Raw genomic sequence first — 22470 nt, forward strand, 5'->3', positions numbered from 1 at the left:
GTCCGACTTCGCATTACCATTTATTTTTACTATAGGTATTTCTATGTTAGAAACAATTCAAAGCAAAGTAAAGGTATATAGAACATATTGAACATTTCAAAACTCGTTAGGCAATACTTTCAATGATTCTTACGACACTGGTAGTTACCATCTATGTACCATACATACTAGAAAACTGAAGCTAAGAAATTGTATGTCATTGGGTCTCAGACTTAAAGGATCCTATACGCCCGCACTTAAAACTAATGCTTACTTTAGTGTGTACTATTGCAGTGAGAGGGAAAAAACAACAACAAATAATGTAATATTTATGGGCCTTCTGACTGAACTAAGAAGTGATCTATTTTATCTTTATTATAAATCATTAAATAATATCAGTAATAGTAGAATAATTTACCCTAAACCTAAAGTTGTAAAAGGAAATTTATATTCTAGAGTATTATCAAAGTATTACTTGGAGGTTTTTAATGTTTAGAGGCATTGTGCTTAGACCTTAAGGTTGAAAATATTTTGATTGTGGCAATAACTAATGGACCACTGCCACACTACTTAGGAGGGCATTTATGTGTGTGCCGATGAACCTATGTTAATAGACACAGAGGCCAGAAGCCAGGCTCTGGTACTTCATTAAAATGAGAGCTCCTAAGGAAGAATACTGGAAACACATACACACATACACACACACACACACACACACACACACACACACACACACACACTCACACTCACACTCACACTCACAGAATTTTATGTGTATATGTGTGCCTGAGTGTACATATATGCGCCTTATGCATGCAAGAGCCTGTGGAGGTCAGAAGAGGCATTGGGCCTCTTGGACCTGGAGTTATAGTGATTGTGAACTGTTATATGGAAGCTGGTAATTGATCCCGGGTTCTCTACAAGGGCAATCCGAGAGCCATCACTCGTCTTCTAACTGAAATATATTTTTTTTCATACAATATATTCTGATTATGGATTCCCTTCCCCCCAACTCCTCCCAGATCCCCTCCCCCCCAATCTTTCTAGCATCAGAAAACAAAGAGCATCTACAAATAGTAATGAAACAAAATAAAAACAAGCCAGATGGTAGAGCGCTTGCCTAGGAAGCGCAAGGCCCTGGGTTCGATCCCCAGCTCCGAAAAAAAGAACCAGAAAACAAACAAACAAACAAACAAGCCAGAGTAGGTTGAAGCAAACAAACTACTAGGAGAAAAAGAACCAAAGAAAAGTCACAAGAAACACAGACACAGAGACATATATTAATTAGCACACAGAGAAATTCCATTAAAGGACACTGGAAGTCATAAGATACATAAAGACCAGTAAGGGGAAAAATGAGTAAAAATAAAACTAATGCCCACACGAAGCATTAAGAGCCAGGGATCCAGAACTATATTCTAGGTGGTCAGTGCTTTCTACAGACTAGCTGTATTGTTTGTATACCGTGCACCTGAACCGTTAGGTAAAGAGACAACAGAGTGGGAACCAAGTGTCTCACTGTTGGAGTAAAGCCTTACAGGTAAGCAAGAGGGTTAGGCCATGACAGTCCAGGTGGTGATGGAGTACAGCCAGGCAGAGATTTCCTATGAACGGTTTTAGTTCAAACAGGGATGGTTACATACAGGCATACTTATAGTCATGCACATAATGGGTTCATATATGCACATACATTTCTTTTCCCAGAGGAAACTGCACTAGCATCCAGATCCCGATGTCTAATATCACTGTCCAGAGGCAGGAATCGGGCTCCTTAGAGACATGGCTGATCCCAAGACTCAGGTGGGAAACACAGAAGAGTGAGAAGATGTGCCTGGCAAGAGAGACAAAGCCCGTAGTGACAGAAATGGGTCAAAGAGATGCAGGTACCAACCGAGAGACCTTCTAATGGCTAAATGGGAAAATGCAACCAATACAATAAAGTAGTATTGAACTCTAACTCAAAGTATAAAATTAGCATTCGCTAATACCAATCTAATACCGATACAGATGAGTGAGAGACAGACAGATCTCCCCTGTAGAGTAAATAGGCATAATGTAGGCCCACATTCTGCTTCTGGCAAGACAAAGTATGGCTCCCCACTCCTCAATCGGAGACTGTACATAACCACTTCCTCATAAGGTCACAGTTGGAAAAGGGTAATGAGCTGGGGCGGGGTATTAACATCAGTGGGGTGGTATGCTTGCACCACTGTGGGGTAAAGGAAATGGCATTTCGTCTCTGTCATCCCCCTCCCCAGAGTGTGCAGTTCCATCCAATCATGGGGAAATCGTGCGGTAATTCCAACCAGTGGACATACTACAAAATGCCAGACCAGTGTGCCTCCAAACTCCCAGGACTGTTACGAACGAGGAGAGTTTGAGAAGCATCCCAACTAAGACTGGACTACGGAGACACGGGAGCTAATGTAATAAAGAGTCCTGCATGGGATCCTGGGACAGGAAAAGAACATTCGATTAAAAGTAAAGAAACACAAATAAAGTATGGTTTTGATCAATAAGACCATATCGATACTGGTTCACTTCAAACATACCATAGATATGAAGGAACTCCTGATGGGGCGGGGGTGCACAGAAAAATAATCTCTGTAATCTTCCTGTAATGCTTCTGTGAACTTGGAGTTGGGCTAAAATTGAAAAGCTTTACTTTTTCCTGTTTAAAAAAAAAAAAAAAAAAGAGCCAGGGATCTCCAGAACTGCCATTGAGTTAGTTTTGTGTTGGCCATCTACTGCTGTGTATGGAGTCTGTCCTTAAGAGTGGTTTATATCCCTAGTCAGACTATGTTGGGGAAGACGAATTTTTCATCTGCAAGCAGTTTTCAATTGGAATAACTACTGGGCTAGGGTCGGGGCCATGTGTCCACTTTCAGCTCTTGGACCCCAACTGGCTTAGCACCATTGCAGGACTATGCATGCTGCCTCACCGTGAATTCATAATGTGTCTTGGTCCGGCTGTGTTTATAGGGCCTTGTTTCCTTGTTGCCTCCCATCGCCTCTGGCTCTATGTTCTTTCCTCATCCTTTTCTATGAGGTCCCCAGAGCCCTGAGGAGAGGGGTTTGGTGGAGACATTCCATTTAAGGCTGAGTATTCCAAGGTCTCTCTCTGCACTTTGTCCCTTGGTGGGTTTCTGGTTTTGTCCCCTTGTTCTGCAGAAGGAAGCTTCTCTGATGCTGGCTAAACCAGATATTGACCTATGGGTATAGCACAATGTCACTAGGTATCATTGTATTGTTTAGTTACTTTAGCAGAACAGTATTTGGATTGCCACCCAAGCAGTGTCAGGTATGGGTTACATCTTACGGAGTGGGTGGGCCTTAAATCCAGTCAGTCCACAGACTCACTTTAATTTCTGCTCTTTATTTTGTTAAAGTAAGTCGCCATTCTTAGGGCATATTTTAGGTCAAATGATAGTTAAAAAACAATTAAGTTTCTTTGTTTCTGTTGATAACTTGACCTCCAGATTGGGTAATCTTTTTACTAGCTCTACCCTGATTAAATTGCACCTGTCTCTAGCTCATGACGTACATGACTTTAAACATTAATTACGTGTTAGGCGATGGAGATGCAATGTTAAGTCACGGCCGTGCTGCTGAGGAACATGCCTAGTGTTGGGTAACTTTATAAACAGCACAGCAAATTAAAGGGGAGAGCTTGGGTGCCTTAATGACTGTTTCCAGTCTCGCTTCTCCTTTCAAACTTTAAACCAGTAGCCACTCCCTCCTTTCCTGTCATTCCAGGCACTTCCTGCCATTCCGGGCAGTTTGGTAGATCGCATTGGATCGCACCTTAACGAAATAACGCTTAAGACAGTGCGGGCCAACTACACGTTTCCTGTGAGAGACACCTGCTGAGGCTCTTTGAAATTATTACTTCCTGCTTTTCTTCCCAGAAAGGTTCAAACCACGAAGCTTGACTGGGTCCCAAGGGCTTGTCCTGCAAAGCCTACCCCGACTCTCCTTGGGCGCTTCACTGAAGCACCGCCCCTGCCCTCAAGTGAGCTCATTGCGCAAGACCCGCCCCCGCCCTTCCATCTAAAGTACAAGCCCCGCCCCCTGCCCTAGAAACTGCTCCTCGCACAGGCCCCGCCCCTGCCCGCCCACGACTCCTTATGCGAGGCCCGCCCCCGCCGGCTCACAGCTCGGCGCGCAGGGTCAGTCGCCCGGCTCTCTGGGTTCGCTTCACAAGTCCCGCCCCCTGCCCTCCTCTCCCGCGGCGCCTCGCCCTCCCGGTGGAGCTGCACACTGTGCAGAGCTCGCGAGGGCGAGGCTTGGAGGGTGGGAGTCGGGGCCGCCAGGGCGGGGTCCTTCGCAGGCCCGCCCAGTCGCCTGCGCCTCCGCGCGCCAAAGTCAAAGTGCGGGTCCCGCCGGCGCGAGATTGACGCTGCAACCCGAGCTACCGACGCCGCCGCCTTCCTGCAGGTCCCGCGTCCGAGTCGTCTGGAGCTAGGCATGGCCACCCCACCTAAGAGGTTCTGCTCTTCTCCCTCAACCAGCTCTGAGGGCACCCGCATCAAGAAGATATCCATCGAGGGGAACATCGGTAAGGTGTCCCCGGTGCGGGGCTGGTGCTTGGTGAGCCCTCCCCGCCGCCCTGCCCGCGTTGGCGCGGTGGCTCGTCTGGCCCGGCGCCAGCGGGGGCTTTGTGAGGCGCGCTCTGGACCACTGCATCCTTTGTTGGGAACTTAAAAACGCCAGGGTTCGGGGCGCGGTTAGGGGGGTGCTGTTTTTCTTGAGACGTAGCTTAGGTAAACGAACCCCCTTTTAGGTGTGCTCTTCCGGTAGTCTTCACTGACTTGGGGTTTTCCCGCAAAATTGAGACCATTTTTTGTCATTTCCATCTCCAGTTCCCTTGGTGCTTCTTTGTAGTCAGCGCTTTCCCCCTTCCCATCCTCTGACAAGCCCTGACATGCTTCTTTTTTTTTAATCCCTGCCAGTTTTGTTTTTCTACGATGCCCTACCCCAAAACCAGAGCGTCTGGTTTTCTGTGTCTTGTTTAGTTGACTAGAGTGCCATTAAGACTCATTCATGCTGTTTATTTCTGTAGAACTTTATCTGTTTGTTTGTTTTGAGACTGGTTCTCTTTTTAGACTTGCCTGTCTTGGAGCTAATTGTGTTGACCAGGCTGACCTTGAACTCTCAGAGATTCGCCTGCCTCTGCCTCCCGAGTCTGGCCCAGTGTAATACAGTTTTTAAAAATTGTTAAGTAATATTACAATGAACCGTATATACCACGTCTTCCTGGTTGTTGACATTTGGTTGGCCTCTGTAGCAATACCTAACACTATTCGAGGCATGAGGAAAGCAGCTTTTAATGATTTTGATAGTGTGCAGATTTTTACTCCCTTTCCCACATACAGGTAAGTATTGGGTGTGGCTTAAAGACTATGAGAGTTTCTGTCCTTAATCTTATTGGGGGTAAGCTAGACTGTGCATGTCATTTTGCATGGGGACCATGAATTTCTCATTCTTGTACATGTCCTACCTCGGGAAACCGACTAACGTTTCCTGTTTTGGAACAGCTGTTAGGTTGTGGGCTGCAGGTCGAGTACTGACTATTCATGTATGCAGCAGATGTTCTCATTTTTACCACCTTCAAAGCACCCCTCTTGAAGAGGGGAGCAGATGTAAGCATCAAGAGAGTAGAACACAAAGACGGTGTGTTTTCCTTGCCCCACACTTAAGACACACATCTCTGGAAGAGATCCTCATGTCTTATAAGTTCTTTGAGATGTTTGTTATCTTACTAGTAAGAGTCCTCGGAGCGTCTTAGTGGATGGATAAAGATGGCCATGTGTCATGACGGGAGAAAGCGCTCAGTAAGGTCATCTTTGGGGTAAATGTCAGTGGACAACCCCTGGGATCCGAACCATAATGGATCCAAGTAGGCAACATGTTACCTCGTCATCTCCTTTCCTTCATGCTTCTTTAATCTTCTCAGCACTGGAATAATTTGTGAATGGGCAGCTCCACCTCCTGCTTCCTTGCTTCCAGAGCTGTCTTTCTACATACAGATAGAATTGTGCTATCCATGCTTAACATCCCTCCCTGACTTCTACTGACCAGAAAAGAGCCTCACATTAGTAGCCTGCATTTGCCCATTATTAGGAAAAATGACTGACTTACTTACTAGCAGTTACAAGTTGAGGTTTTCCTTAAACATCTAGATCTTTGACCAAAAATAATAATAATAATAATAATAATAATAATAATAATAATTCAAGCTTTGGCAAGCACTAGGAGTACAACTCTGTTGGAGGAAGTGTTGTTTAGATTGTAAGGTTGTTTACATCACCTGATGACGTCATTTGTCAGGTCCAGATAACCTGTTACTGTAAAAATTGTGCAATATGCGAAGACTAGTTCGTAATTCTTATGTTCTTCCTAAAATTTGAAGTTTGCTTGGTCATTGGTTATGTAACCTGTTTTCTCATGTTCTGTGGTACTGAGCTACTCCGTAGTTTAGATTTATGGAGGCTCATTTTAGTGTGTTCAGAATGACTTTTAGAACGGTAGTGCTTCTCTGACATTAAGGACTCTGTTAGTTAACCATGACTTTTTAGTTGTGCTCTGTTTGAGGCAGGGTTTCACCATGCAGTCCTGACTGGCCTGGAACTCACTGTGTAGACCAGTCTGTCCTCGAATACAGAGTTCTACCGCTTTCGGGTGCTTGGGATCAAAGCCTTGTGTACCACCTCTCTTCCCGTGCCTTGTAAAACTATTCATAGGTGTTCTTGTGGTCTTTCATCTTCATGGAATATTAGTTTATTAGCTCTTTGTCCCGCTCTGATCTCCCTCTGAAAAGTTAAGGAAGGAGCTGGAAGTGACTATTTGGGGACTGCAACTATGTATGGTTGCTCAGCTTGAAGTCAAATTTAGCATTTAGTTTTAAAGTCTGACTGTGTGAGCCTTTTCTGGTTGTAATCACTGTTGGAAACAGGCTTAAGTGCTTTTAGACTCTTGACTAGTTTGCGATGACGTTGGTGTGTTTCTCGAGTACCCCCGAATAGCATGTTCTCTTTTCTGCCTAGTCCTGAACGATGCTCACTCCAGTCATTCTTCTAGATAGAGTACTGTCTGTAAACTGAAGCCCTTCCGCACAGAATTTCAGCCACCAGGGTTCTCCCCACAAACTCAGTAGACACCCAGTTGATCTTTCCATTTATCTCTTCTGTTTTTGATACACTTCGTGTTTTATATACTTTCATGTCGCGCTCCTCACCTGCCCTGTCTTGTCACCTGTCACCGTGTGGGTCTACCTTTCCTCTGCTCTGTGCACGAGTCTGGTACAGTGCCGGAGGTTTGAGTGTACATCTCAAGTCAAAGATAGTTCTTCTGTGCCAACCTTAAGTCCATTTTATAAGGAAGAGGACACTTGACAAATATATTGAAGCTATATAGGGTGTGTGTGTGTGTGTCTAGTAAGACGTAGAGGAAGAAAGAATTTGATAATGGCTGGTGATGCCTTGTATGACCACAGTTGGTGACTTCTGATAGAGAGGGCGTGGTGCTCATTAGAAGTATTGCTACACCCTCTTAAGCCACAAAGTCCAGACTCACTGATAGAAAACAGGGAGTATAGTATGTTCTGATTACATGTAAGCTCATTCTGTTCTGTTCTTTCCTAGGCAGCTCAGAAATCAGTGGAGACGGTCTGGAAAAGCAAAACATGCTTTTCTTTTTTTTTAAACGGCTTGGTAGAGAGCATAGAGCCATAAATGTGAGGCAGATTTCCACAGCCATAGGACTTACTATGATCAGATAGCAATAGTTACCAGCTCTTAAGCATTGGGTGCTTATTGGTTTTTATAGGTATTTCTTAATTGGTTTATTTATCATCACCATCATCACCACCACCACCACCACCATCATTATCATCATCATCATCATTTTTGTTTGTTTGTTTTGTTTTTTGAGGCTGGGCTACTCTGTAGCCCTGGTTGTCCTGGAATTCACTCTATAGACCAGGAGATCCATTTGCCTCTGCCTCCCAAGTGCTGGGATCAAAGGCATACACCACCACGCCTGCCTTCTTGGTACTTTTTGTTGTTGTATTGGGGACTCTAGCTTCCTTTTCCCCTCTTTAAAAAAAATTGGTTGTTATTTTTGCAGGGTTAGGGAGGCATGCTCTTTCTTGCTCTACAGCGTAGGCTGGCTTAGCACTCACCTTCTAGGCCGGTTTGTTACTTCATCTCATAGCAATCCTGCTGCCTGAGCTCCCAAGTTCTGGGGCTATAGGTATGTGTTTGTAGAGAGAGTGTCTCACTATGTAGCCCAGGCTGGCCTGGAATTCAGAGTCCTTTTTCTTTACCTGCTAAGTGCTAGGGTCAGAAGTGTGGTCGCTCCCAGTAAGCTCGTAAGACTGAGAAAGCAGAGCCCGTAGAAAGGGCGGTTTTGAAAATACAGAAGCCTGGATGGACCCTGGTAGACTTGACCAGGGTTTGAATTCTTCAGTTCCTTTGCCTTAGGTAAACTAAAACAATAACACCTTTGTTCAGTACAATTGTCTAGAGATCATCATTAAGTTTTAAAAAGGTGGAAGGGGAAGGTCTCCGTGTTTTTCTGCGTATGTATGTGTTGTTCAGTATTAGTCTTTTAAAAACTGATGACCATCGCTTGTGTTTTGCTCTTTTAACAACTTCTCTTAATTGTCTTTCTCCTCGACCACAGCTGCCGGGAAGTCAACGTTTGTGAATATCTTAAAGCAAGTCTGTGAGGATTGGGAAGTGGTTCCTGAGCCCGTCGCCAGGTGGTGCAATGTGCAGAGTACCCAAGACGAGTTTGAGGTATGCAGGGCAACCTACGTGAGTATAGTCTTGGTGCTGGACCCATGGAGCAGCTCCGAAACAGCTACAGCTTCAATGCCGTCTTCTGGTCTCCAAGGACACCGAGGACGTATATATGTACAGACATCCATTCAGAGAAAACATCCATACATTAAAAAAAAATTAAAATTCTATACGTTAGAGAAGCAGCGTATTGTGTCTCTTAGATAGCACCCCCCCCACCACCACCTTTCCAATAAAACTCTCAAGTCTAGTTGTATGTGCAAAAATTCAGCGAGCTGTGCATTTCAAGATTTACGTATTATATGCAAGTTTAAAAGGTTTTTAAAGTTTAAAAACTTGAAATAATTTTAAAACCTAATTACAGATTAAAACTCTTGAGTGATTTTTGCATTTTAAATGGAAACAAATAAGAAAACACAAAGCCTCCAGTAATTGAATTTTATGATCTCTTCAGCCCTTTGTCACGTGGAAACCAATTTATCTCTCATTTCTTTGTACTATAACATCCTCCACAAAATTTCATTTTGGACATATTTCATGTTACTAACACTTTTCTTTTTTTCTTTTTTTTTTCGGAGCTGGGGACCGAACCCGGGGCCTTGCGCTTGCTAGGCAAGCGCTCTACCACTGAGCTAAATCCCCAACCCCACTAACACTTTTCAATATGGCATTGCAAGTAAGGGAATAAAAAGAGTTAAATTCCATTTTATCAAAGTGGAAGTTGTGGCTGTGTGTGATAATGATTGCTAGGGGGTTTTATTTCTGGAGAAATGAAATTGAAATTAGAGAAAAAGGATGCTTGTTCAGTCTGAAGCAAGTTGAAAAAAAAATACAAGTACTAATATGAGCATTTCTGGGAAATATTGGATATTTAAAATGTAAGTCATATAGAAGAAAACCAATAGCAAGAATCTCTGTGGGGTTGGGGATTTAGCTCAGTGGTCCTCAGCTAAAAAAAAAAAAAAGAAGAAGAAGAAGAATCTCTGTTTGTAGCCTTCTGGGGTGTCTTAACTAGGGTTACTATTGCTGTCCTGAAACACCACGCCCAGTAGCAGCTTAGGGAGGAAAAGTCTTCTTTTGCTTAAGAGTCTCATCATGGTTATCACCTTAGAAAATCAGGACAGGAACTCTGGCAGGGCAGGACCCTGAGGACAGGAGCAGAGAGCAGAGGACTTGGAAGAGGCTGTTTACTGGCAGCCCAGGGATGACTCCACCGTCAACCACTAACTAAGAAAGGCCCTACAGGCTTGCCTACGGCCAGATCTAATGGAGGCATCTTCTCAATTGTGGTTCCTTCCTCTCAGATGACTGTAGTTTGTGTAAAGTTGACAGAAGACTAGACTACACAGGGATATATGTAACTCTGTGTGTGTGTGTGTGTGTGTGTGTGTGTGTGTGTGTGTGTGTGTGTGTTTTGGATATAAGGTCTTGATAACTAAAGATATTTCTCATACTTGTATTTGCAGAGCATAGTTAACTTTAGGCTGGGGGCGGGGTCTGTAAGATACCTCAGGGGCAAAGGAATTTTCTACCAAGTCTGATGACCTCAGTTCAGTTCCCAGACTCATGTAGTAGAAGGAACTAACCAGAACTTCCGTCCTCTGACCTCTGTCTGCCATGATTGTACCTCACACATACACAGTAAATAAATAGATGCAATAAAACACTAGTAAGTAAGTAGGTATGCAGGTAGATAAATAAATAAAATCAATCTGTTAGTTTGAGTGCTTTAGTTCTATTCATGCAGTAAGAGACTAAGGTGGGTTTGCCTGTGCTGGGGACTTGAGGTCAGCGTGGACAGTTGTCTCAAGAAAGAAAGATTTTTATTTATGTATGTAAATGAGTCATCTATTTGCATGTATGCCTGTATGACAGAAGAAGGCACAAGATCTTATTATAGATGGTTGTGAGCCACCATGTGGTTACTGGGAATTGAACTCAGACCTCTGGAAGAGCAGCCAATGCTCTTAACTTCTGAGCCATCGAATTTTAAGCTAATTTTCTTATGCTTATATTTTTTCCTCAATGCTGAAAATATTGGTCCTAACAACATTGCATTGGATTGCAAGTTTGGAGCATGACTTTTCTCTGTTACATCACGAGATTGGAGTTATAGACTCATACCTAAGGAGGCGAGGTAATGAGTACACCCAGCCTAATGTTTAACCCTAGCTCAGTGGTTTAACCTGCCATCTTTTTTAGCTTTAAGATGTTGTGAAAACACACATAGAGTAGTCAGTGTACTTTGGTTTTTATACTTTGGATTTTTCCCCCTGGGCTAGAGAAATGTGCTGCAGGGAAATCAGAGTGGCTCACCATAGTCAGAACACGCTCACAACAGTCACGAGGCCCCCACAGGGCACTCTTTTAAGCTCTGACACCTTTTCACCCCTTGATGATTTCAACTTAGGCGTTGTCTATAAGGATGAGAGCTCAAGTCACTGGAAGAGCCCTTAAGTTAGCTCTCCTAGACAGCTGGGGAGTGGTGGGAGTGGTTAAACCGTGTATGTGTCTGACCTGGGAGAGGCAGATGGCACTTAGCTGTCGCTGACTTTCTGAGAGATTTATTATTTTATTATGTGTAGGAATGGGTTGACTTGTGTGGGTATGTATGTGCACCATGCCTGCAGAGGTCAGAAGGGGTCATCAAATTCCCTGAAAGGAATTACAGAGAGCTGCCTTGTGTTGCTGGGACCTGTACCCCAGTAGCTGACTTTTTTTTTTTAATAAAAATTTATTTGTGTGTATATGTGGTATATATGCGGGCATAAATTTGACACAGTAGTTGGAGGTCAGAGGACAGGTTTTGGATTTGGCGTTTTCTACCTGTACGTGCATTCCGAGGATCAGACTTTTCCTGTCAGGCTTGAGTGGCCACACTTCCAGGGAACTTGCCAGCCCTGTAGCTCATTATTCTGGGAAAGCAATGTAAGTGCCATATTGTTTATCTTTTCTGTTTTAAAAACAGAAACATAAATCTGAGTATCTTTCGTTAGCTGTGAAGTATTGCCAATGTCTTCTGTAGGCTGTTAGTCACTTGTGAGGAAGATCTAAGGTTATTTTAGGCAGTAGTTAACATAAGACATGCTAGAAAAGGGGAAGGAAAAGGAGCTTAATGGTCTAGTAATTATGGATTTATTTGTGAAATTTCTCTATTTATTTATCTTTTATGTGTATGGGTGTTTGCTTGTATGTATGTCTGTACCATATAGGTGCCCATGAGGCCAGAAGAGGATGTTAGATTTTTCTGGAATTGGAATTGCACTGTCTCCCTCTCTGAGATAAGGTTTCTCTGTGTAGCCCTGGCTGTCCTAGAACTTGCTCTATAGACCAGCCCGACCTTAAACTCAAGATCCACCTGCCTCTGCCTCTGGGATTAAAGACATGTGCTTCAACCACCTGGCTTCTAACTACATTTTTTTAGCCACCACATGGTTATAGGGAACCAGACCTGTGTCCTCTGGGAGAAGAACAAGTGCTCTTAACCACTGAGCCATATTTCCAGCACACACTCCCCACCCCCTATTTCTCTTTTGAACCTCTTAAAAAGTTAAATAGACGGGCATAGTGGCACATGCCTTTAATCCCAGCATTTGGGAGGCAGAGGTAGGTGGATGTCCGTGAGTTCCAGAACAGCCAGAGCTACAGATTGACACCTTGTCTCAGAAACCAAAAAACCAAAACAGTTATCGTAACTCCATTGGCAATTATATCGGTTTGTTTGTTTGTTTGTTTGTTTGTTTTGACGATGTAAAATAGGAGTTGACAACATCTCAGAAGAGCGGTGGGAATGTTCTTCAGATGATGTATGAGAAACCTGAGCGGTGGTCTTTTACCTTCCAATCATACGCCTGTCTCAGCCGGATCCGGGCCCAGCTTGCCTCTCTCAACGGCAGGCTCAAGGATGCAGAGAAACCTGTATTATTTTTTGAACGATCTGTGTATAGTGACAGGTATGCAAATGGCTTATATTTGGCTCTTGGGAGTTTATAACGAGACATTTTCTTTATTCTCATTTCCTGGTAATCAAATTAGAGGCTGAGCGGAGGTTTTAGATAGAAAATGACACTTAAAAATACCTTTAGCATCGAGTTGCTAATGACAGTAGGACAGGGACTACGGAATAAGATGCTCATCTAATTTGAATTTCCAAAGAAATTCTTTCCTTCCAGTCCTTTAAAAATCCTCATCCATTCTGATTATATCTGGATTTACTCCTAGACTCTCAGCTAGAAAAAGGAGATACAAATTTAGCTTGTCTAAAGGTGTTTTAGAGTTACCCTTCTTATACCAGGAGCTTTCACCCCCAAACTATCTTAGAATAGGGGCTTATAAAGTTCTTGGTCCTGGGACCCCTTTCCTTTAATCGTTGAGTAGTCTAGAAAGTTTTGTCATTTGGTTCGTATGCTATTAGAAATTAAGCACAGCAACAACAGAAAGACTGAGAATCAGTATACAAACATTTATACAGATTCTTTGTGGTAGCAGCTATAACTGCTGATAAAAAAGTTGGGAGTGAACATAGTGAGAGGAGCGACACTGCTTTACGTTCTGTCGCTCTTTATTGGCTGACCTAACAGTGGGCATTCGTCCACACTGGCATATTTGTGATGTGTTTTGGTGAAGGATGGTAGTGTGTGGCAAGCCAGCGTCTCAGAACTGGGAGGAGCGTGGGGATCTGCAGGGATCCTTAGCCAGCAATTTGAGAGCTACTGGCAAAGAAGACGTTTCTCGTACTTGGGAAGCCATCTCGTGTGTCCTCCAAGGCACACAAGACTACAGGATTTAGGCGCATGTTTATACCCGTGTTCTCTTTTCTGTTTGGTGTGTCGGTGTTTGAAAGGGTGTATATGCTGACAAAGATTCTCTTTCAGGTATATTTTCGCATCTAATTTGTATGAATCTGACTGCATGAATGAGACAGAATGGACAATATATCAAGACTGGCATGACTGGATGAATAGCCAGTTTGGCCAAAGCCTTGAATTGGATGGAATAATTTATCTTCGAGCTACTCCAGAGGTAAGACCAAAAAACATGTGCTTGTGCTGTTGAAATTTTAAGGTAATATCAGAAATTGCAAGAAGGTTGTAGTAATAACAATTTTTTTATTTTTTATTTTTTTTTAAATTTTTTTATTAGATATATTTCTTTACTTATTTCAAAGGTTAGTCCCCTTCCTGGTTTCCTGTCCATAAGCCCCCATTCCCTCCCCTCCCTTCCCCCATATGGGTATTCCCCCTATACATCTCCCTTATTGCCCCCCCATATTCCTCTGCACTGGGGGTCCAGCCTTGGTAGGACCAAGGGCTTCCCCTTCCCCTGATGCACCAACAAGGATATTCTCTGCTACATATGCAGTTGGAGCCCTGGGTCGGTTCATGTATAGTCTTTCGGTAGTGGTTTAGTCCCTGGAAGCTCTGGTTAGTTGGAGTAATAACAATTTAAAACCAACTTCTAAGATGGAGAGAGATCTCAGCGGTTAATAGGACTGCTCTTCCAGAGGACCCAAGTTCAATTCTTAGATTCCACATTGTGGCTCACCTGTAACTCCAGTTCCAAGGAATTTGACAACCTCTTCTCTCCTGTGGGCACTACATACATGGGATGGCCAGATGTACATGCAGCCAGACACTCATACAGATAAAATGGACCTAGGCCTCCTGGTACAGATGTGTAGCTTGGTCTTCATGTGGGTCCCTAACAGCTGGAGTGGGGGCTGTCCCTAAAGCTGTTGCCTGTACGTGGGATACGTTCTTCTAGCTGGGCTGCCTTGTGGGAGAAGTGCCTAGCCTGGCAGAGACTTGAAGTGCCAGGGTGAAGGGACACCCAGAGGGGCCTCCACTTGCTCAGAGGAGAAGGGGTGGGGTTGGGGAAAGGATTGTGGGAGAGTGTGACTAGGAGGGGGGCAGTGAGCTGGATGTAAAGTTAGTAAGTTAAATAAATAAATAAATAAGTAGATAAATAAATAAATAATAAAACAACTAACCCTCTAACTCCTCACCTGGAAACTTAACAACACTACAAGTTTTCACAAACTAGAAATCTAGATATGGCGAGTTTGGTCTTCTCTGTTCTTCATCTAGTCCTATTTTATTTTTTGTCTTAATTCCTCACTTACTCAGATCCTCATATCCCATCAGAGTTGGAATGAGAGACTCACTGAAGCCACTTGCGTAGCATAGGCTCGATGAGGTGGAACTGGGAGTAGGTGTTTTAGCTACCGTTGGATTCTTTTTTTTTTTGGTTCTTTTTTTCGGAGCTGGGGACCGAACCCAGGGCCTTGCGCTTCCTAGGTAAGCGCTCTACCACTGAGCTAAATCCCCAGCCCCCTACCGTTGGATTCTTAGGGCCAGTGGATACACAATGGGAGCAGTGAGTGCTTGCTTTGCGAATATCACGCTGTTGAGGTTCACTCCAAGAAACACTTTATGGTTACCTGTGACTCAGTACAGGTGACACACGTGCAAAGAGACTTAGAGATCTTGGTTCACTTTAAGAAACACTTTATGGTTACCTGTGACTCAGTACAAGTGACACACGTGCAAAGAGACTTAGAGATCTTGGTTCACTTTAAGAAACACTTTATGGTTACCTGTGACTCAGTACAAGTGACACATGTGCAAAGAGACTTAGAGATCTTGGTTCACTTTAAGAAACATTTTATGGTTACCTGTGACTCAGTACAAGTGACACACGTGCAAAGAGACTTAGAGATCTTGGTTCACTTTAAGAAACATTTTATGATTATTTGTGACTCAGTACAAGTGACGCACTTGCAAAGAGACTTAGAGATCTTGTCATTTTCAGTTAAGGGAGATCCCCTGGAAAGACCCCTTGTGTTAGATAAATTCCTATTCTATGCATGTATTACGTAATGGATCCAGAAAGGTCAGGTCAGCTAGACTGGCTGACCAGTGAGAATTTCATATTTAAATTCTCTTCTTTATGTCCTTTCTCACTTCCCTCCTCTCCCAACTTCTACCATTTCCTCACTTTCAAAATCATGCCCTCCTAATTCTTTAGTTATTATTGTTGCGTGTGCATGTGTGCACGCACACACACTCACAAAACACACACACACGCACACACACACACACACACACACACACACACAGAGTTGTAAATACAGGCTGTTTGGCTGCTTGGGATTGGATAACCTATCATGGGGCTCATCCCTGTAGAAGACTATTTCTCTTTCACCCTCTTGTTTTTTGAGACAGGGACTCTGAACTGGAAGCTCACTGGTTGTCTAGAATGGCTGGCCGTCCGGCCCTGAGGATGTGGCTGCTTCTAACCACCTTCTCTCAGATTTTTTGTGTCCTGGGACTCTCCTGACTGAGCTGTATTCCCAGTCTCTCATTTATGAAATCTTTTGTGTTTTGTTTTTGAGACAAGCGCTCTCTATGTAGCCCTGGCTGCCCTGGGTCTCACTATGTAGACCAGGCTGGCCTCCAAGTGATTAGAGGTGCACCTGCCTCTGCCTCTGGGCTGCTGGGATTGAAGGTGTGTGCCACCATACCTGGCTCATTTATAGCTTCATTACTGAAAAGGGATTCATAGCAGGCTGTGGCCCAGTTTATGTGCTGCTCTATCTCCTAAATGTTGTTTGTTAGAGATCCATTTTTTTCTTCCTTTCTGCATGGCTGGGGATTGAACCCAGGACCTTGTACATTGTAGACGGGTGCTTTACTAGAGATAGCATGGTGTGTTACATCTGAGTGTCTGTGAGCTCTTACAAATTGATTGACATTTCATTTGTTTTATACTGTTAGAAAAAAATGATTTAGAATACCATGATTTAATGTGGCTATTTAAGTTTATAATTATTACAATTATACATAAAGTTTGAAAATTCTGTTCCTCGGTCGCCACATTCGCCATGTTTCAAGTGCTGAAAAGCCACAGTGGCTGGTGCCACCCTTCTTAGTAATACAAACTGAGAACAGGTATAAAGTCCTGTGTTCTTTTAGGGCATGGCAGTTTAGAGCGTCCACCCGGTGGTGAGCCACTCTTACAGGGACGGAGCACAGAAAAACAGACATAAACTTGTGTGCTTAGCACCCAATTAGGATGGATAGATTTCTAAAAAAAAAAAAAAAAATGTAGTAAATATTTACTCTTACACTTACTCTTTTGTCATACTTAGTGTCTTTCGTGTGTGAATACTGATTTAATTTTCAAAATTTTGAGTACTTTGGAACTATCATCTGGCTGAAATAAGGACTCACAGGGAAAAATTGGGTATTTCAGTTTTCTAGGCAAAATAAATACATGTTTTCGGCTAACGGAAACGATACCAGAAGATAACATTTTTACAATAGCAGACACAAATAATTACTTGACTTTTTTTCATGTCTTTCTTTTAGAAGTGCTTAAATAGAATATATATACGGGGAAGGGATGAAGAGCAAGGCATTCCTCTTGAATATTTAGAGAAGCTTCACTATAAACACGAAAGCTGGCTCCTTCATCGGACTCTGAAGTAAGACTCTTACGCTGTTTGCCTGTCTGATTCTCTTAATCAGATTTCCTAGACATAGTAGCAGCGTGCGCAAGCGTTTACTTTTATTCATGTATTTGCTCATTTTCCTGAGACTCTTGCTTGAAGGCTTTGTAACTATCTTCTAATGGAACCGATGCTTTAAATGATAAATGATTGTGTATGTTAAGATACATTCAGAAATAATTTAAGGTGGTATAGCCTGACGATATATATACTGTTTCAGTTTTTATACTTCTAGTTATACAATAGTAGCTTTAATCTAAAAATATTAAATGTGAAATTTCAGAAAGTTTGCTAAGCTGATTGTACCTGTCTGTAGTCTGTTTTCTGGGAGGCCAGGAGCTTGAGGCCACCCTTTTGTGGTCCTTCTGTCCTGCGTATCCAGGAAGTGCTCTGTTGTCATTAGTAACTTGTCACAGTATGACAGTGCTTATAACCAATCATCCTTGCCTTGGTAATGGCTCTGAAATGAGTAGGGAGGGATATTAGCAACCTTATGCCAGAGAGAAGCCACACTGTTCTTTCAGCTGAAAAGGGAACGCTTTCAACATGAGGGAAGGAAAAGGCAGGGTGTTTGTTTGCTTGCTTGTTTGGTTGGTTGGTTGGGTGGTTTGGTTTTTCAAGACAGTTCTCCCTAGAGCCTAGGCTATCCTGGAACTCTCTCTGTAGACCAGGCTGGACCACAGCGTGGCTAGGAAAAGGCAGTTTTCAAGTAGAAAGAACATTGAATTTGTATATGTATATCTATGTAAGAAAAAAACCAGTGTATATGAAGTGCATGCTGCCCGTGGTTTCAATCTCACTGAGTTCTTGGCATGCATCCCACGTGGCCAAGGGGAGCTACTGGGATATATTTTAAGCTGGTGTTTTCAATCACACTTGAAAACACGTAGACAGTGGGCTGGTTAATAGCGTGAACTTTGTCCGAGTCAGCTCTTAGACAGTATGGAGCTGTGACAGCATAGCCCCGAGGCTCCGAATGGCTCTTGTGGTTGGTTCAGTTTTCCTTACTTTTTGGAAGTGTTGGGAATGGAGCCCATTGCTTTGGACATACTAGGTAACTGCTCTGCACTACACTGTACCAGTGGCTTCTTCATCCTCGAAACACAAAACCTCTTAGTTTTTTGCTTTTGAGGAATGATGCATCATATGCCTAGTTTTATATGTTCTGTAACTGAGGCTGTTGTACACGTGACGGTAAATCCGCATGTAACGAAGAGACTGCCAGCTGCACCACTACAGGGCAACCTTAGCATAAAATGAGTTTTGAGTAGTAGGGGTTGTTCATAGTTTTCCTTGATTTACTGCTTTCCTGATTTGGTCATCTTTTTTAAACAGAACCAACTTTGAATATCTCCAAGAGGTGCCTATCCTCACACTGGATGTTAATGAAGACTTTAAAGACAAACACGAAAGTCTGGTTGAAAAGGTGAGTTTAGAAAAAGGCTAGTATTTGTTTTGTCCAATCCAAGACAATCCTCTTAGTGTGTGAAAACAGCTTCTTACGGAAAAGCTTCTTTAAAATTACATTAGAGGACTGGGGTATAGCCTGTGGGCAGGGTGCTTCCAGGCACTCATGAGGCCCTGGGTTTGAGCCCCAGATCACACACACACACACACACACACACACACACACACACACACACACACACACACACACACACACACTCTCTCTCTCTCTCTCTCTCTCTCTCTCTCTCAACAACACACACACCTTTCTCTCTTTCTGCTCTCTCACACAAATTTCTCTCTCTCTCTTTTACATTTTGTTCTCTCTCTTTCTCAGTCCACACACCTCTCCTTTGAATTCCTCTCTCTGACCTGACACACACACACCTGAATTATCTTCCACACCCTCTCTCTTTATTTCCTTTTCTCTCACACACACACACACAAGTTGTTGTAAAAATATAATAATAAAAAGGGTATATTGCTTTTAGCCTCCCGTGCCCCAAGAGATTTCTTGGTGGAAACACCTTTCAAACCCTCCTGCTTTCTCTAGATTTTCCTTCCCATAAACTCAACAATATGTCAACCTGTTTTACACATAAATTCTTAGAAAACTCAGTTTTGTCCTGCTTTTCTTTTTTCTTTTTTTTTTTTAAAGATTTATTTGTACCTGCCCCTTTATTACATTCAATAAGGTGAAATCACCTGTAGCTGTCTTCAGGGGCAGTGGACACAAAATACAGATAACTTCAGGGCCAACCACAGAACACACTCATCAGATCTCTTTCTCTCTCTCTCTCTCTCTCTCTCTCTCTCTCTCTCTCTATTTCACAGATGGTTTGTGAGCCACACATGTTTAAAATTTGGTTTTACATTGGGTTGAGTCCTGGCTTTGAATTGAACTCTGATGACCTCTGGAAGACAGCAGTCATTGGTTGTGCTTTTCTCACCCCTTTCTCCTGCTTTCTCCATCTCTCAGTGTTTTAATATAAATTGCTTAGAAAACTAGTTTGTGCTTTTCAAGGAACTCAGTATGGAGGGTACTTCAAGCTGTAGGGTATCATCTCATTCATTTGTAGTTGAGGTTGGGAGATTGGGCAATGATGCTGTAAATCTTTGTTGGAGAACACATTTGGCCTTGTTCTAATCATTGAGACACTGATAACAAAGGGTAATTTAACCCTCCAGTAGTTGAGAATTGATCATTATCTATACATACAGAGAAGAGGCTTGCTGACAATCTTTAAGGTAGTAGTTAGAATTGTATAATAAATATCCTTATCCACATTAATTAATTTAGTGATTTCGGGTTTGAAGAAAACCACACCTTTGTTTAGTTTTGAAAGAAACTTAGAGGCTGTTTTGTTGTTGCTCTCTGTTTGCTTGTTTCTCTCATGAGCTATCTGGCTGTTTACTCTAATAAAACCCAGACTGTATCTCAAAGAAATCGGAAGCCTCAGTATTTAAGATTCTTTATATATATGGTTGGTTCCCCATCATATAAATAATACATGAGTGGAAAACGCAAGTGACTTACTATTTATGATATTAAAACATAAGGTAGAATTAATGTGATACATTAAAATAAAATTAATAGCAGTTGTGAAAACACCAAGTATCAATTTAACTGAACCTGTAAAACCATTTTCTAAATTTTATTTTATTATTTAAATCTTTTAAAAAAAGATTTATTTATCATTCTATGCACATTGGTGTATTGCCTTTATGTATGTCTGCGTACTAGAAGAGGACATTGGATCTCATGGGACTGTAGTCATAGATGGTTGTGAGCTGTCATGCTGGTGTGGGACTTGAACCCAGGACCTTTGGCAGAGCAGGTGTTAACCACTGAGCGGTCTCTCTAGTCCCTATTAAAATTTAATTTACTTTTAATGAGTGTGAGAGTCTTGTCTGCGAGTATATAAGTACACACATGTGCATGGTGCTCCAGGATGCCAGGAGATGTCAGGTCCCCTGCAGTTAACAGGAGCTGCAGGTGGTTGTGAACCGTCATGGGAGCTGGGGATGAAACCTGGGTCCTGTGCAAGATCACCAAGTGCTCTTAAAACTCCCAGTCATCTCTCCAGCACCACATTTCTTAGCTTTAAATAAACGCCCTACTTTCTTAGACCTGGAATCATTTCGCATTATTCTTTTTAAAAATTAATAATCGTAGAATCTGGGGGAATGTTTTTACAAGGCACTAGCCCTTACCCTCTGAGGAGAATTTTATAGTCCAGAGTGGAGAAGGAGAGTCTGGCTTCGTTTCAGAAGGCACATAGCTTTGTCCATGCACTAACATTCCAGAACTTTATGCCTTGGGGCTGGAGAGACGCCTCAGCAGTCTGGAGTTGGCTTCCCAGCACCTGCATGCTGACTTACAACTGGCCGTGACTCCAGTTTCAGGGCATCTGACACCCTCTCTGGCTTCTCCTGGCACCAGGCTCACCCGTGGTACATAGACATACAGATGAAATATTCTCACTTAAAAGATAAAATAAGAAAATTGTGTCTTAATACCGCAGCTTTAAATGTTTGAATTGAAGAGATGTTTAATATCTATCTGATTATCAACATTAAAGCTTTATATGTCAGAGATCTGTCATTTATTTAAATGTACATACGTACATATGCATGTGCATAGAGACCATAAAACTAGTGTTATGGGTCTTTTAGAATAGTGTCAATCTTTTAAAACTTTTATCAGCCTTAATGTATATATGCATATACATATAGGCCATAAAACTAGTGTTATGAGTCTTTTAGAATTATATCAATCTTTTGAAACTTTTATTAGCCTTAAATGTAAATTAACAATTTTAGGCTATTTATCCTACTACTGAAATACTTGGTATTTGCTTTGAAAATAAAAACTGTGCCATCGTGATCATTATTTATACAGTTGGGCTGTTCAGCTCTTCTTTTAGTTGAAGATGATCAAATTAATTGAATGAATTGTATTAATTTTTTTTCCTTCCTTCAGGTCAAAGAATTTTTGAGTACTTTGTGATTGGACAGGAGACAACAGGCAACAAAATGTTTCTACATACTTCAGTTTTGTATATTGCCATAGCTTGATATTACTGCAAAAGTCTTTAGAAGATTAAAGTTTTTAAACCATTTTTGTTTTAAGGAAAACCCCTTTCCTTTATAACATGTATATATATAGTTTATTTAATATTTGTAATTGTATGTAAAACTGTGTGTCCTTCCTTTACTCCCTACATGCTCTGCTTCTGGTCGTCCTTCCTTTAGGTTTTAAATCAGAGGTGTGTAATCTCTCACAACAGGAAGTACGGAGGTAGATTTTCCTAGAATCAGTGCAGTGAACGGATAAACTGTTCTAACAGGCCCAGCCTTCTCTGCCTTCTCAGTTGTCATCCTGAGCAGGTTAACGTGTTTTCATGGTGTTCAGTGGCGAGCAGTTTCATAACTGGACACTTTACCGAGAGGATGCGTGTCTTATGTAAGGTAGTGTACCTATTGAAAGCTGAGAAGTGGCGTTTGGGGAGTCCTTGGGGCAGGGATGCCGCAGCGTTTGCGTTGTTTTCTTCCTGTTCCCTTTGGTCGAGCTGGAGATGGAAGCCCTACAGAGCTGTCCGCAGCCCTTGCCGTTTTCATCAAGTCCTCTCCTGCTCTGCTCGATGCTGAGGGTGAGACCATGTTAGCAGTACCACAGTGATGTTCACTACTGTGGCTGGTGCGTTTGCAGAGGAGGAGGTTAAACTCTTT

General features: G+C 42.5%; 1 protein-coding gene across 1 annotated transcript; it reads left to right on the forward strand.

Moving 5' to 3' along the window:
• The first annotated feature begins 4446 nt into the window (after window positions 1-4446).
• Window positions 4447-21861, forward strand: Dck (deoxycytidine kinase). Its single transcript, XM_032916539.1, has 7 exons — window positions 4447-4537; window positions 8665-8780; window positions 12543-12736; window positions 13658-13805; window positions 17153-17268; window positions 18628-18718; window positions 21722-21861. Exons 1-7 carry the CDS (start codon window positions 4447-4449, stop codon window positions 21746-21748), a joined length of 783 nt encoding a protein of 260 aa, XP_032772430.1. The 3' UTR covers window positions 21749-21861.
• The last annotated feature ends 609 nt before the right edge of the window (window positions 21862-22470 follow it).

This window comes from Rattus rattus, chromosome 11, assembly GCF_011064425.1.
Source record: "Rattus rattus isolate New Zealand chromosome 11, Rrattus_CSIRO_v1, whole genome shotgun sequence".
Classification (NCBI taxonomy): domain Eukaryota; kingdom Metazoa; phylum Chordata; class Mammalia; order Rodentia; family Muridae; genus Rattus; species Rattus rattus.